Raw genomic sequence first — 13,007 nt, forward strand, 5'->3', positions numbered from 1 at the left:
CATAAGGTCTAGGAAAACCTTTTTTGCTAAAATTTCCCTCTTTCTCTTGTGATCGCTGCAGAAAACTTTGAAGAGGGCCATTGACTGCCAGTCCACCAATTAGGGAATCCATTCCCGCATGGGTTTATCCATTCCCAGGAATTCAGGAATCGCGGGCTCCCGGAGATGACACAGTGCACGGGCATCTCACATGTGAACGGTGTGAAAGGCCCTCACTGACTCACTGACTGACTGACTCACTCACTCACTGACTCACTTATCACTAATTCTCCAAGTTCCCGTGTAGGTAGAAGGCTGAAATTTGGCAGGCTCATTCCTTACAGCTTACTTACAAAAGTTAAGCAGGTTTCATTTCGAAATTCTACACGTAACGGTCATAACGGTCGATAACGGTCAACAACGTCCGCCATGTTGAACTTTCTTATTTATGGCCCCATCTTCACGAAATTTGGTAGGCGGCTTCCCTGCGCTAACCAAAACCGATGTACGTACTTATTTCGGTGGTATGACGCCATTGTCGGCCGCCATATTGAATTTTCCAACGTCACCAATTTTCAAACTTCCCGTGTAGGTAGAAGGCTGACCCCATCTTCATGAAATTTGGTAGGTGGTTTCCCGGCGCCAGCCAAAACCAATGTACGTACTTATTTCGGTGGTATGACGCCATTGTCGGCCGCCATATTGAATTTTCCAAACGTCACTAATTCTCCAATTGCCCGTGTAGGTAGAAGGCTGAAATTTGGCAGGCCCATTCCTTACAGCTTACTTAAAAAAGTTAAGCAGGTTTCATTTCGAAATTTTACGCGTAACGGTCATAACGGTCGGCAACGTCCGCCATATTGAACTTTCTTATTCATGGCCCTATCTTCACGAAATTTGGTAGGCGGCTTCCCTGCGCTAACCGAAACCAATGTACATACTTATTTCGGTGGTATGACGCCACTGTCAGCCGCCATATTGAATTTTCCAACATCACTAATTCTCCAACTTACTGTATAGGTAGAAGGCTGAAATTTGCAAGGTTCATTGCTTACAGCTTACTTACAAAAGTTAAGCAGGTTTCATTTCGAAATTCTACGCGTAATGGTCATAACGGTCAACAACGTCCGCTATGTTGAACTTTCTTATTTATGGCCCCATCTACTCGAAATTTGGTAGGCGGCTTCCCTCCACTAACTGAAACCAATGTACGTACTTATTTTGGTAGTATGATGCCACTGTCGGCCGCCATATTGAACTTTTCAACAGTCTTTGTTACTTATGGCCCATCTTCAAGAAATTCTATCGATCAAAGAACTGTCACTTACCAAGTGGTTTCCATGCCCGGAGATACCACCTACATTTTCCATTCTCTTTGTTACATATTGCACGGCCATATCAGGCTCACTCTTGATATCCGGAGGAACATTCTGTCTTATGTATTGAATGACTGGGACAGGTTCAAGGTGTGGACTGATGACGGTACAGGAGATAATTATACTACACAGGAGCACTATAAGAGTGAAATGCTTAAGCCCTTCACCTATGGTTCTGCATGTGAGTTGATGGCTGCCGCTGAATTGTTCGGTTGTCGCTTTCAAGTGTACCGAAATGGCCAAATATTTTACACCTTTCGACAACCGCCAATGCCTCTTAAACATCTTAGATTCACAGGTGACGATTTCAGTAGTGGACACTTTGATGTTTATGAATGTTTAAACTCTCAAAAGCTGGATGTGATTTTATCGATGAAACCGGTTGTGTGCTTACAACGCTTGACAGATGCCAAATGTCACTTCAACACAACAAATCCTGCAAATACTGTCGTAAATGAAACAAACCATGAAACTCAAACCGATTATGACAGCAGCAATCCAAGCTGTGAGATTTGAGACAAGATTACTGTTCACATGGCCAACTGTAAGTTACATGCTCAAGAGTAAGCTCAGCGCACAGCTTGGTCATGTTACAACCGGAGGGCCGAACTGACAACACGGTATACAAAGAGATCCTTAACAAATAATTATTGGCATATTGTCCCACAGTTTAAAAAGGTTTAATTTTCTTCTTAATAAAAATTTGAATGCAGTACTTCACCGCTGCGAAGCGCGGGTATTTTGCTAGTTTTTAATAAAACTACTGCAATATGTTGACACCAATAAAAGACTAACCTTATCTACAAGCAGTTCATGCTGTCATGTATCTAGTTCGGGGTGCCCACACTTTTTCTGCTTGCGAGCTACTTTTAAAATGACCAGGTCGAAATGATCAACCTTCATTAAAAATGATTATATGTATATATATATATATATATATTGCATACTTTTACTGTTAAATAATGCAAAGATTACGCGACGCGTGTTTCGCCTTTTACGTTGCGCCATGGCGTGTGGTTCATTTATTTGACAGCATGTAGATCGGGGTAATTACATTCATGGCATTCATAATCTGAATCACAGTCTGATTGTATGGGTGGTTGCCTACCAGGTAACGCTTGTGTCGGCAAACATCCTCCACGGTGCCCTCTTCAGTTGCGAGAAGCAGATCATTGAATGTTGCAAAGTTTTACTGTCAAATAATGCAAAGAGTACGCGACACGTGTTTCGCCCTAATTCTGGGCTCATCAGGTGTACACACTCATTGCACCCCCTCTCAGGAATCGAACCTCGGACGTCAGAGGCGAAGCCACGGTGTGTGGTTCGTTTATTTGCCAGCATGTAGATCGGGATAATTACATTCATGGAATTCGTAGTCTGAATCACAATCTGATTGTATGGTTGCATGTGGGATGACCAGTGTGTTAGAAGAAAAGAGATCTCAGACTGGCCGCCCTGTATGTCAATCAAGTGGCAAATGCCATAGGGAGGATATATGATAGACTAACGTTTAAAACAATTTTTTTTTGAATGCAACGCGATCTACCTGATCAGATACTGATACACTTGTTCTAAACAACGCCCGTGCTTGCGTTGCTCTGAAACACCGCCATTTCAGCTTTTATTGATGCATCCAGTTTCTTGTCATCATTCTGTGATGGCAAGTTTCTTGGCACAGATAATGCGGATGCAACAGACTGATGCATTGCAATTTCAAGTTGCTGTTCAAAGCTGTTGTCTGACAGACATCAATTAAGTCTGCCCAGTCCCGGCATTCGTGAGCTGCAGAGTGCGGACTCCTCCCAGTCCACTGTACTCTAGTCTTATTCGGAGCCGGGAGACTGACGACTGCTGCTGGTTGACTGAATTAATATGCAGCACAATACACTGTGGGCCAAAAAACTGTGCCACTTAATTATTTTCAACTATAACTTTGTTATTTCTTGATTGATTTTTACACTTTTACACGCTATATATGCGAGCTTGGCCGTTCCCGTTTTCCCGGGAATTCCAGTAATCGGGAACCTGGGAATGGATTCCCTACCACCAATCCCATATTGGGTAAAGATTTTGTTTGGGATTCATAGATATTACCATTTCCCTGTTTAGTGTTTTATATGTCGACAAACTGGTAATGTGATAAAGCACATGGAAAATTCTTGGAAGATAGATAGATAGATAGATAGATAGATAGATAGATAGATAGATAGATAGATAGATAGATAGATAATTTCAGGGGTCTACCTATCCCAGCAGCATTGGGCAGGTACCAACCTTGGACAGTCCACTGCAGAATCATATACATTTACATATACATCATATTTTTATTGTTATAAAACATTTGCAAGCAGTTGGTGATTATAACAATTCTGCTTCTTGTGTAGCCTCCACTTTTGTGTTTATTTCATACATCCATGTGATACAGCAGCAGCAGACAGCTTCAAATGGCAGACTCTCAAAGCTTTTACTCCCTGAGTTAGAAGCAGTGTTCAAGAGCAGGTACACCTACCAAAACAGTTTTAAACTGGTTGAGCTACTTGGATGTCATGAGTCAATATGGCACTGCTGCACAGTCTTTTTAAAGTAAAGGTCCCAAAATGTAAACCTTGAAAGAAGTATATAGTACAAATAAGTACTTTTTCTCACCCAGATGAACCACTGGTTTGGTATCACTGAACGGAAAAAGCACACGTCCTGTAAATAGGTTACTCAGATATGCTGGAGTAATTCAACATTTACTTGCCTTACCATTTGCTTCCATAGAAAAGGTGTGGTTAAGCCTTGAAACAGTACAAGAGGTGCCAGGCAATTGACTCCGTGGCACAGGTTGATTATGTAAATGACAGCGTCTTGTACCTTCTAACAACAGGTTTATGCATGCAGAGCTACAATCCAGAAGCTCTAGTACACAGCACAGGCTCTTATTATATAGCTCCTCAGATCCATGGAGAACATGCTTAAGTTTTCACACTCAGTCAGGCGCGTGCTGGTGATGGATATGCAAACTTAAAACATGGCCACTAAGGATTTCTTTGCTTGTACAAATTGTTTGTTACATTGACTCTTGTTTATACAATATGTACAAATGTGTCTCCTTTGTTGATAGACATAAAGATTTTCTTGTCCATTTTGTGGAATCCTGATGGACCAAATCATTGCAGAGAACATTCAGTCAGTGATTAAACTGGTCATGGACCATTCCAAAGAAATTGAAGAGCGGTGGGTAACCTCCTGGCACCTGTGGCTACTGCTGAAGGCCCTTCCCGATCAGCCATGACATGTCACCAGTCCTAAAGGAAAGAAGAACCATATTAAAAGAAAAAGTGAATTTCAGGCATAAAACAAGGGAGTCAAACAAGGACTCTGATGGATTACTCAGTGGTGTGCAGGTTTTGCTTTCTCCACTGCTTGAAAGCACAGTTCTGAATTGTTCATTTGGCTCTTAGGATTGAACATTTTTAGGTCTTGGCTTTAGAACAACCAAAAGTTTCTCCTTTGTGTGCGTGTGTGTGAGTGTGTGTGCACATCAGTGGAGCCCAAAGGCAAACCGGGCAGGCCAGAGCATCGAATTGGCACATTGGTGCTGTGGACAGGAGTAGCACTACACACCCTGGTTCTTCATATACTCCTATGCGAAAAAGTAAGTACACCCCATGAAAGATATGATCTTCATTTAAAATGTATCTTTAGATAAAGGTAATGTAACTGAAAATTTGACTTTGCAATAATTTATTCATTGAGAAATTAACAGACAGTTATGGGAAAAAGTGAGTGTTTTCTATGGCTGTCTAGCACTTTCAGACTTTGACTGGGAGAAACGTTTTTGCACTCCTCCATGTGCAATTCCTTCAGCTGTATGATGTTTGTTGGGAATCTTGTGTGGCCAGCCAATTTCAAATCCTCCCTCAAAGCATCATGATGGGATTCATATCTGATTTTTGACATGGTCATTCCAGAAACTTCCATGTCTTTCTTTTCAGCCATTCCTCTTGGTGGATGTACTGGTGTTTTTAGGGTCACTGTCATGTTGCAAGGCCCACTTTTGGTTGGTCTTCTGTCAGATGGTTTTAGACTACCCTCAACCATCCTCTTTTACACTGAAGGTTTCACAGTGGATTCTGTGATGGTGAGCTGTCTAGACCCTGATGCAGCAAAGCAACCTCAAACTGTAATATTTCCAACACCATGCCTTACAGTTTGTGTCAAGCTCTTCTAGTCAAATGCTGTCTTTGGGTTTGCCAAACATGTCTCTGGTACTCTGCTCAAATAATTCTATCTTTGCTTCATCTATCCATAGCAAACTGTTCCAGAAATGTTGGTCTTTCCTCAGGTGTTCATAGGCAAACCTTAGTCTTGCCCTGATGCTCTTTCTGGTTTCCTCCTAGAACATCTCCCACGTAGATCTAATTTGGGCAGCCTCTTTCTAATGGTAGACTCATACACGTTGACATCAACAGACACAAAAGCCACCTGGTAGTTCTGTGATGAAATTTAAGGGTTCTCAATGACGTTCAGCATGTGTGCTGCTCTTGGGCTGAAGTTCCTGGGGTGGACTAGCATGCATAAATTGCCAGTTGTTTGGAATCTTCTCAACTTGTAGATGACAATGGAATGATTACTTTCCAATTGTTTGGAGATTTTTTTTTAAACGTTTCCCAGACTTGTAGGCATTTATAACATTACTTGTGAAATCCTCAGAGAGCTCTTTCAATCTAGGCATGGTGATAACACACACGTCAGCAAATCAAACTAAATGTCTGATGATCTCATGATGTTCTAATCATCTGCACATGATCATGTGCAGCCAATTCTGATTGGAAGGAGTGACAAATGTAGGGGTTTACTTACTTTTTCCAAATGTAAAATTTGCATTTATGATTATTTCACATATACAGTGGACTTCAAAATGTAAATGTGATATGATGTTTGTTATATTATATCACCTTTATCTATAGATACTTACATGAACATCAAATCTTGATACGTCTACATAGGTTGAAAAAGGGAAAGCATTTCATAAGGTGGACTTACCTTTTCACATGAGTCTATTCATTAATTCTCATTTGTACCACACAGATATTTCCATCTGCAGTGCTGACAGAAGTGAAGTCAGTGGAGAGGCCTACAATATCGAGCTGTTGGCTGCTATTAGTCAATCAGTCTGTCTAAGTGGTCTATAAAGGTCATTTCCAGACTTTTCCCATGTAGACCGACAGATGTTTACCTGAACTTCTAAAACATTTTTGTTTTTTAACGTCAAGAGTCAAAATGCACTTTTAATAATGAAACCCAAGAGCACCACTGCAAATGGAAAAATGAGAAGCTGGGCTACATTACATGAAAACAGGGAATGCTGGGGTTGGACAGAAAATTAAAAATCACCATGGCAAGGCAAGACAGGAGGATTTGCCATCAACATTTTATACATACAGTTTATTTCCAGTTGTGATCCACACGTTCACAGTAGCATCACTCCCATGAAATAACCCAGGGTGGTAAACCAGTCCATGCCTGGGCACTCCTCCAGACTCTGTGAGACCAGTTCAGCTAACACAGTCCTCTGTGAAATGAGAACTGGAGAACCCAAGGATATTCAAAGGAACACATAAACTCCATAAAATTAGCTACAGTTGGACCAAGGTCTCTGCAGCCATGATGAAACAGCAGTAAATACTGTGCCACCTCAACAAAAAAGTACAAAAGGAAAAAAATGTCCCAAAACTGTGACTCATCCTGGCATATCTACACTTCCTCACTGTTTCTGTAAAAGCCATTTATTGTTTTTTTCTGGTGAGCTGATGTCCCTGATGATGGCTCCTCAGTCCTTATGAGTTGTAGTTCTCTTCTTCATTGATACCATCACACCATCTAGCTTCCATCTCCCTCTTTGTCCTTTACCTTCACTGTCACTTTTCTTAGGAGATGTGCAAGGAAGAATTTTATTGCAGTATGTGCAGCTGACAATAAACCTGAACTTGAAATTAAGGGGAAGCGTATTTAAGGTACAAATCAGGAATGGTCATGAGAATCTGGAAGAAACAATGGAGACATATAGTTGAAGTGGTAACATCGACAACTTTTGAAAATCATGTGGATCAGTTATTAGGTTTGAGTCACACAGCACGTAATGGAGAGACAGATACTGCAACTATCGAGAAAATTTGCTTTTTGACTGGCTTCAAAGATGTCATCATGGCAGTGTTAAAATGAAAGTACACATGGCAAGACATTCTGGTGAGCCTAGAACTTAACAGTGCCCAGTTGGTAGACCTCCAATGAGAAGGGGAGATGGTCTACGGAAAGACCTCGGTCCTATGGCAAAGGACTGATTGAAATATCAACGACCGTTGGCCTCCTCCCTCATCCAGATGAACACAAGAATCAACGTATCAAAATATGTCAACGAGATACTGGGCTCAATCTGTTATAAGGAAGCTAAACACACTTAACAGAATGAATGGCCTCCAGTCTTATGTTTTATGAGGAACTTCATAATATGAATTCAAGGTGTCATTATTAACAAATGTTTTCCTGCTTGGCATAGTACAAATTTAGAGGAAGATGGTTTCCGTGGCTTCATTCCTGAAGCACAGACCCTGATGGATAAGACATAACCATATTTTTCATATATACTGGACACTGCATACGTAATTCTAAATGAGACGATGGTCTTATCAATTTTTGCTCTGTACTTATTTTCATGTTTTGGAGTGTGAAATCATGGCGCCAACTTGACACTTAAATGACCTCCTCCAGGAATGACATACTGATTAAAATTTGTATTTTTCCTAAAAAGATGCTGCAAGTTCATCTTGTGATGCGTAATGACTTGTAACACCACAAGTGTGGAAGTTGTCCTTCATGTCTTATCATTTAGACCGCTCTGTTCATAAATTTTTACTAAACTGTAACACTCACAAGTGGTCTGTCTTGTTCAGTTTTACTGTAGGTTTAAAGTCGCCTATAATTGTATCTGTGTATGAAAATAATATACATTTTGTAATTTAAAAGGCTGCATTAAAGTGGATTTTGGACAGGAATGGACACATGAAAATCGGTCATATAAGGAAGGGATTGAATCTTACAAGAAGGAAAAAAGCAGAGGAGAAATTGAGGTTGGCAGCATGGAAAGAGGTGTGTGGAAAAAGTGATTTGCTGCTTCGGCCTACAACATCAGGACCACCAGGCAAATCCAAACCAAGGTCTATACCATATTACCAACTACTGGGAAATCAAGAATCTAGAAAACAAGCTCAGTGACGACACCAACTAGTAGTAGTAGGAGCATCCCGTGTACAGAGGTCACTGCAACTCTTTCTTGGTTTTGAGGAAATTTGGCTAAGCTATGCTGAAGCTGAGTGGTGCAAAGGTTAGTCTCACAGTCCAGTGTTCATTACTATAGGATCGCTCACTATCTGTTCTCACCAAGTTCTCATGGGTCTTATTCCTCCTGCCCCTTACTTGGACCACAGTGAAGAGGGTGTGAGTGTGCCCATTGATGGAATGGCATGATGTCCAAGGCTGGTTTCTGTCTTGTGTCCTATGGTCCCGGAAGAGGCTATAGTTCACTGGGATTCTATATCTCAGGAAATGGATGGATGGATCAGTGGTCAGAAGTAGCTTGTGTACATTTTGTCACACAGATATTCACATTGAGAAATGCTGATGCTTTACATTAAAAAAGTGTGTTCCAATGGATCAACTTTTGCATGGATTTGCAACAATATCTTATGAGCATTCAAAAGCAAATAAAGAAAAAGTGAAAAACACATAGGAGTGGATAGCGGACTATGCAGAAGCTACACAATGATATGCTTAGAGAAGTTGATGAGGGGGGCACATTATCAGTTATTGCTTCACAGTTCCAGCATCTTGGGTTCAAATCCAAAGCACTGTTGTCCGTATGGAGTTTGCTTGTTCTCCCTGTGGTTTTATGGGCTTCTTTCAAGTGCTCGGGTTTTTTACATTCCTAAATTCGGCTAACTGGGCACTTTTACTTGGCCCTGTGTGAGTGTGTGTCCCGCCTGGGGCTTGTGTCTGCATTGCATCTAACAGTGCCAGGGTAGGCTCTGGCCCCCATCGACCCTCAACAGGATTATTCAGGTTAGAGAAAGTGATGTGTGTGTGTGTGTGAGGTTAATAATGATGGGAACACAACATATTGTATTCCAAAACTGTGTCATTTGTAACAGCATACCATAGTCACATAAAGGCACAATTGCTAATCTGTATTACAACAGGGACATATTTGAGAGCGTATTCCACTGCAAACCTCAGATTGTCGGGGACTCCCCTGAATGATGGTCTGTCTTGGCTGAAAACAGGAAGGCTTGCAGTCACTTGTGGCTTTTTGTAAATTTCTGTCCAAGCCCTGTCATGATACATAACACAACAACATCCAAATCCTATGTTGACATACTTGCCATGACGAATAAACATCCTTCATTTTGTGAGTGCAAAACAGAAAACAGGAGAGCCGTTCAGAGCAGATAAAACAAGAGGTGACATTAGCTTATGCAGACTGGTAACAAAAACGTGTGATGGTTTTACTTCACACACATTCTAACTGTGAATATGAATATTGGCTCAGTTACTTCTCTTTAAGTATAATATATATGTGTATATGAAGTATTGCATATATGCAATCTATTATGTACAGGGGGTTCAGAAAGTATTCAGGCCCCTTCAGTTTTTGCACACTTTACTGTATTGTAGATATAATTTTAAATGGATAAAGTTGCCATTTTGGCCTCTCAATCTACACTCAATAATCCATAATGACAAAGTGAAAACATGTTTTCAGAAAGGTTGGCAAATTAATTAAAATCTCTCATGAAGGGGTCTGAATATTTTCAAAATGCACTCACTCTGTATAGTAAAGTATATGATAGTAAATACTGGGGTACTCAGCTCGTTCTGGACGTCCACAGTGGCTGCAGGTTTTTGCTTTAACTATATTTTTAATTAGAACTCATTTACTGTACTGACAACTAAATCCATATGTTTTTTTTTTTTGTTCTTAGTTTTAGTTAACTTGTTTGTTACAATTCAGAACCCTTGATGGCCCATTTTAGTTTTAAACAGCTCCATTTGGGCTTTACTTGTTGCCTGTGTGATGGATGGCCGGGGACCTTGCCCCACCGGGAGGCCTGGACAAGCAGGGGACCAGGAGAGGGGCAATTCCATCCCCAGGTCGCAAGAAGGCGGCCATCCTGGATGATGTGGAAACTGCGGAGCTGGCACGATCAACCCTGTGGGGATCAGTGGCCACCACCAGAAGGCACCCGAAAGACTATGGAGCCTTGGACTGCAGCACTTCCGCCACACCAGGAAGTGCTGCAGGAGCACCTGGTGCATTATAAAAGAGGCCGCCTCACTCCATTCAGGGAGCCGGATTCGGGTGGAAGAGGACAGAGCTTGCGAGAGAGGAGTGGAGGAGGCAGAAGAAAAGTAAAGGACTGAGTTTGCTGGTGGTTTGTGTATTGGTGTGTGTGCTGAAAAGAATATAAACATGTGTCTTAGTGGACATCTGGCTGTCTCGGTGTCTGTCTATGTCCTGACATCTTTCATACCTGTTTTCTTAACCAGCCATCAGTCAATAATGGGGTGTAGATGACAGAGTCAGCCGCCAACTTTTCAGCTGACGCACTTCCATTTACTGTATATCTGTGGGTATGCATCATGAAATATCTGTGTTAGTACAACATTTTGGAAAAATGAGAGAGAAGGGAAGGACCAAGAGGTACAAATCTGTTCTGAACCACAAAGCATTTGGATAATGTTCTCAGAAAATGAAAAATCTGCAATGTAATAAGGATTTGCCTGGGAAGAATAAATGCACAAACAACCCATAAGATTAAATACCAAGTTTCATTATCTGTTAGGCCTGGTGTCTAATTACGAAACTGGTTGGAATGACAACCTGACACCACCGCAGACCTCCAGGTCCAGAGTTGAATACCCTTGGTATATACCGAATGTCCATTATACATGTACCACATATGACTTCTTATCCTGGCAACTCAGTGTATATCTTAGATTAAATATGTACTGAGTTGATCGTTAATTAGGTACATCTCCCCACCTTCACCCAAATATGACATTCTAAAATGCCCTACGTCATTTGATGGTGGTATTATATGGTATCAAACAGGCACATTGCATTTCTAGAATGGCATAGTGGTCAGCTGAGTGTTGCAAAGGAAAAACAAGTGACTTTGAACGTGGTATGATAATACCCATTGGTAAGTGGCAATAACGAAGGTGTATCAACCTCCAGCGTCTACTGGACACCCGGGGACACCCATCTACTCTGCTCATGCTAAAGTTAGTGAGTCCCTAAGTGGAATACTGTGTAATAATAATAATAATAATAATTCATTTTATTTGTTCGTAGGTGTGTAGGCATCACTCATAATTTTGTGTGCACGGGTCCTTCTGTGTGAGTAAATTAAGGATAGGATGCACAAAACTGGGCCAACCACAGTGCATTGAGTGAGCCCCACTACCTCTATAATAATGCAGAAAGCAGGCAGCAGCTTTCACCTAACCTGCTCCGAGTTACATCTGTGTCATCATCAGGATGACATGTTTGAAAAGAAAAAATCTACAATACAAGAATGACCTGACATGGCAGAATGAAAGTTCCGTTATTAGCAAGTATTAGCTTTTAATTTGAATATTTGGATGCAACAATAACCTGCAGCTATTGTGACCTTCTAGGAACAAAACTGGGGGACCCATACTGAATAAAAGCATTAAGAAATACGTAGTCAATATTAAGCTGAATTGGTTTGCTGTCTGCACATGAGGAGAAGTGACAAGGACAGCAGCTGACTCTCCATCTTCTGCTTCACAGCAATGCCACCAAGCACACTGCACAGATTTAAAGTGAACTTTGGGAGGAGGCTGCGGATTCAAAGTGACACCACACCCATCCTGTATGGCCCTGAACATGCTATGGCAAGGATGAAGCCATTAATTCTGCTTCAGAGGAGTGGCTGTCCAACCACAAGAAAACGTGGCAAGTACTCGAAACGTTTTGATCACCGCTCATGTATATTGGTTTGAACACATCCATTATAATATACACATTGGATCATTTATATACTGTATATGGGTTCATATGGTTTGAAGTGGTGATGCAACAAAAATATAGGCCTCTCAATAGGTGTTTTGTTGCACATTTGTTCTTCTGCCAATACATAAAGCCTAAGCCAAATAAATTTTACTTTTAATTCATTTTTTTCAATAACATTGAATTTTAAAACTGCTAGTTAATGAAAAACAACTTCCTTATTAAAGTCAGTCTTTTCAAAGAAGACATAAAAAAATGAAAGGAAAATAGATAAAAGGATAAATAAATAAAAGTAGCAAAATATGAGCAGAGTTAGCTTGTTGTATTCGTACATTCCTTGGCCAGCAAGTCGTTTGGATTCACGTTGTTTATTGAGCTCAGTTTGTTTAAATGGTGTTGCTTTGCATCCTAATTCAATTTATTCCAGTGTGATCCCTTCACCCTTCATTTGTCCATTTGCTTTCTGTAAAAGAGTCTATCTACCTATCTATTATATAGTGCCTTTCCTATCTATCTATCTATCTATCTATCTATCTATCTACCTATCTATTATATAGTGCCTTTCCTATCTATCT

At 40.8% G+C, this 13,007-nt stretch overlaps 1 protein-coding gene across 4 annotated transcripts in view; it reads right to left on the reverse strand.

Moving 5' to 3' along the window:
* Nucleotides 1–3,681: 3,681 nt before the first annotated feature.
* The window catches only part of LOC120540415 (apoptosis-inducing factor 3), a 173,423-nt gene continuing 164,097 nt past the window's right edge, over nt 3,682–13,007 (reverse strand). For 2 of the 4 annotated variants that reach the window (XM_039771149.1, XM_039771148.1), the window contains exon 22: nt 9,194–9,726. In XM_039771149.1, the coding sequence (XP_039627083.1) occupies nt 9,558–9,726 (169 nt within the window). In that variant the 3' untranslated portion in view covers nt 9,194–9,557. Of the gene's footprint in view, nt 4,646–9,193; nt 9,727–9,774; nt 9,796–13,007 lie in introns of those variants that run through there. The other 2 variants (XM_039771150.1, XM_039771151.1) reach the window with 2 other exon arrangements.

Source organism: Polypterus senegalus, chromosome 12, assembly GCF_016835505.1.
Source record: "Polypterus senegalus isolate Bchr_013 chromosome 12, ASM1683550v1, whole genome shotgun sequence".
Classification (NCBI taxonomy): Eukaryota; Metazoa; Chordata; class Cladistia; order Polypteriformes; family Polypteridae; genus Polypterus; species Polypterus senegalus.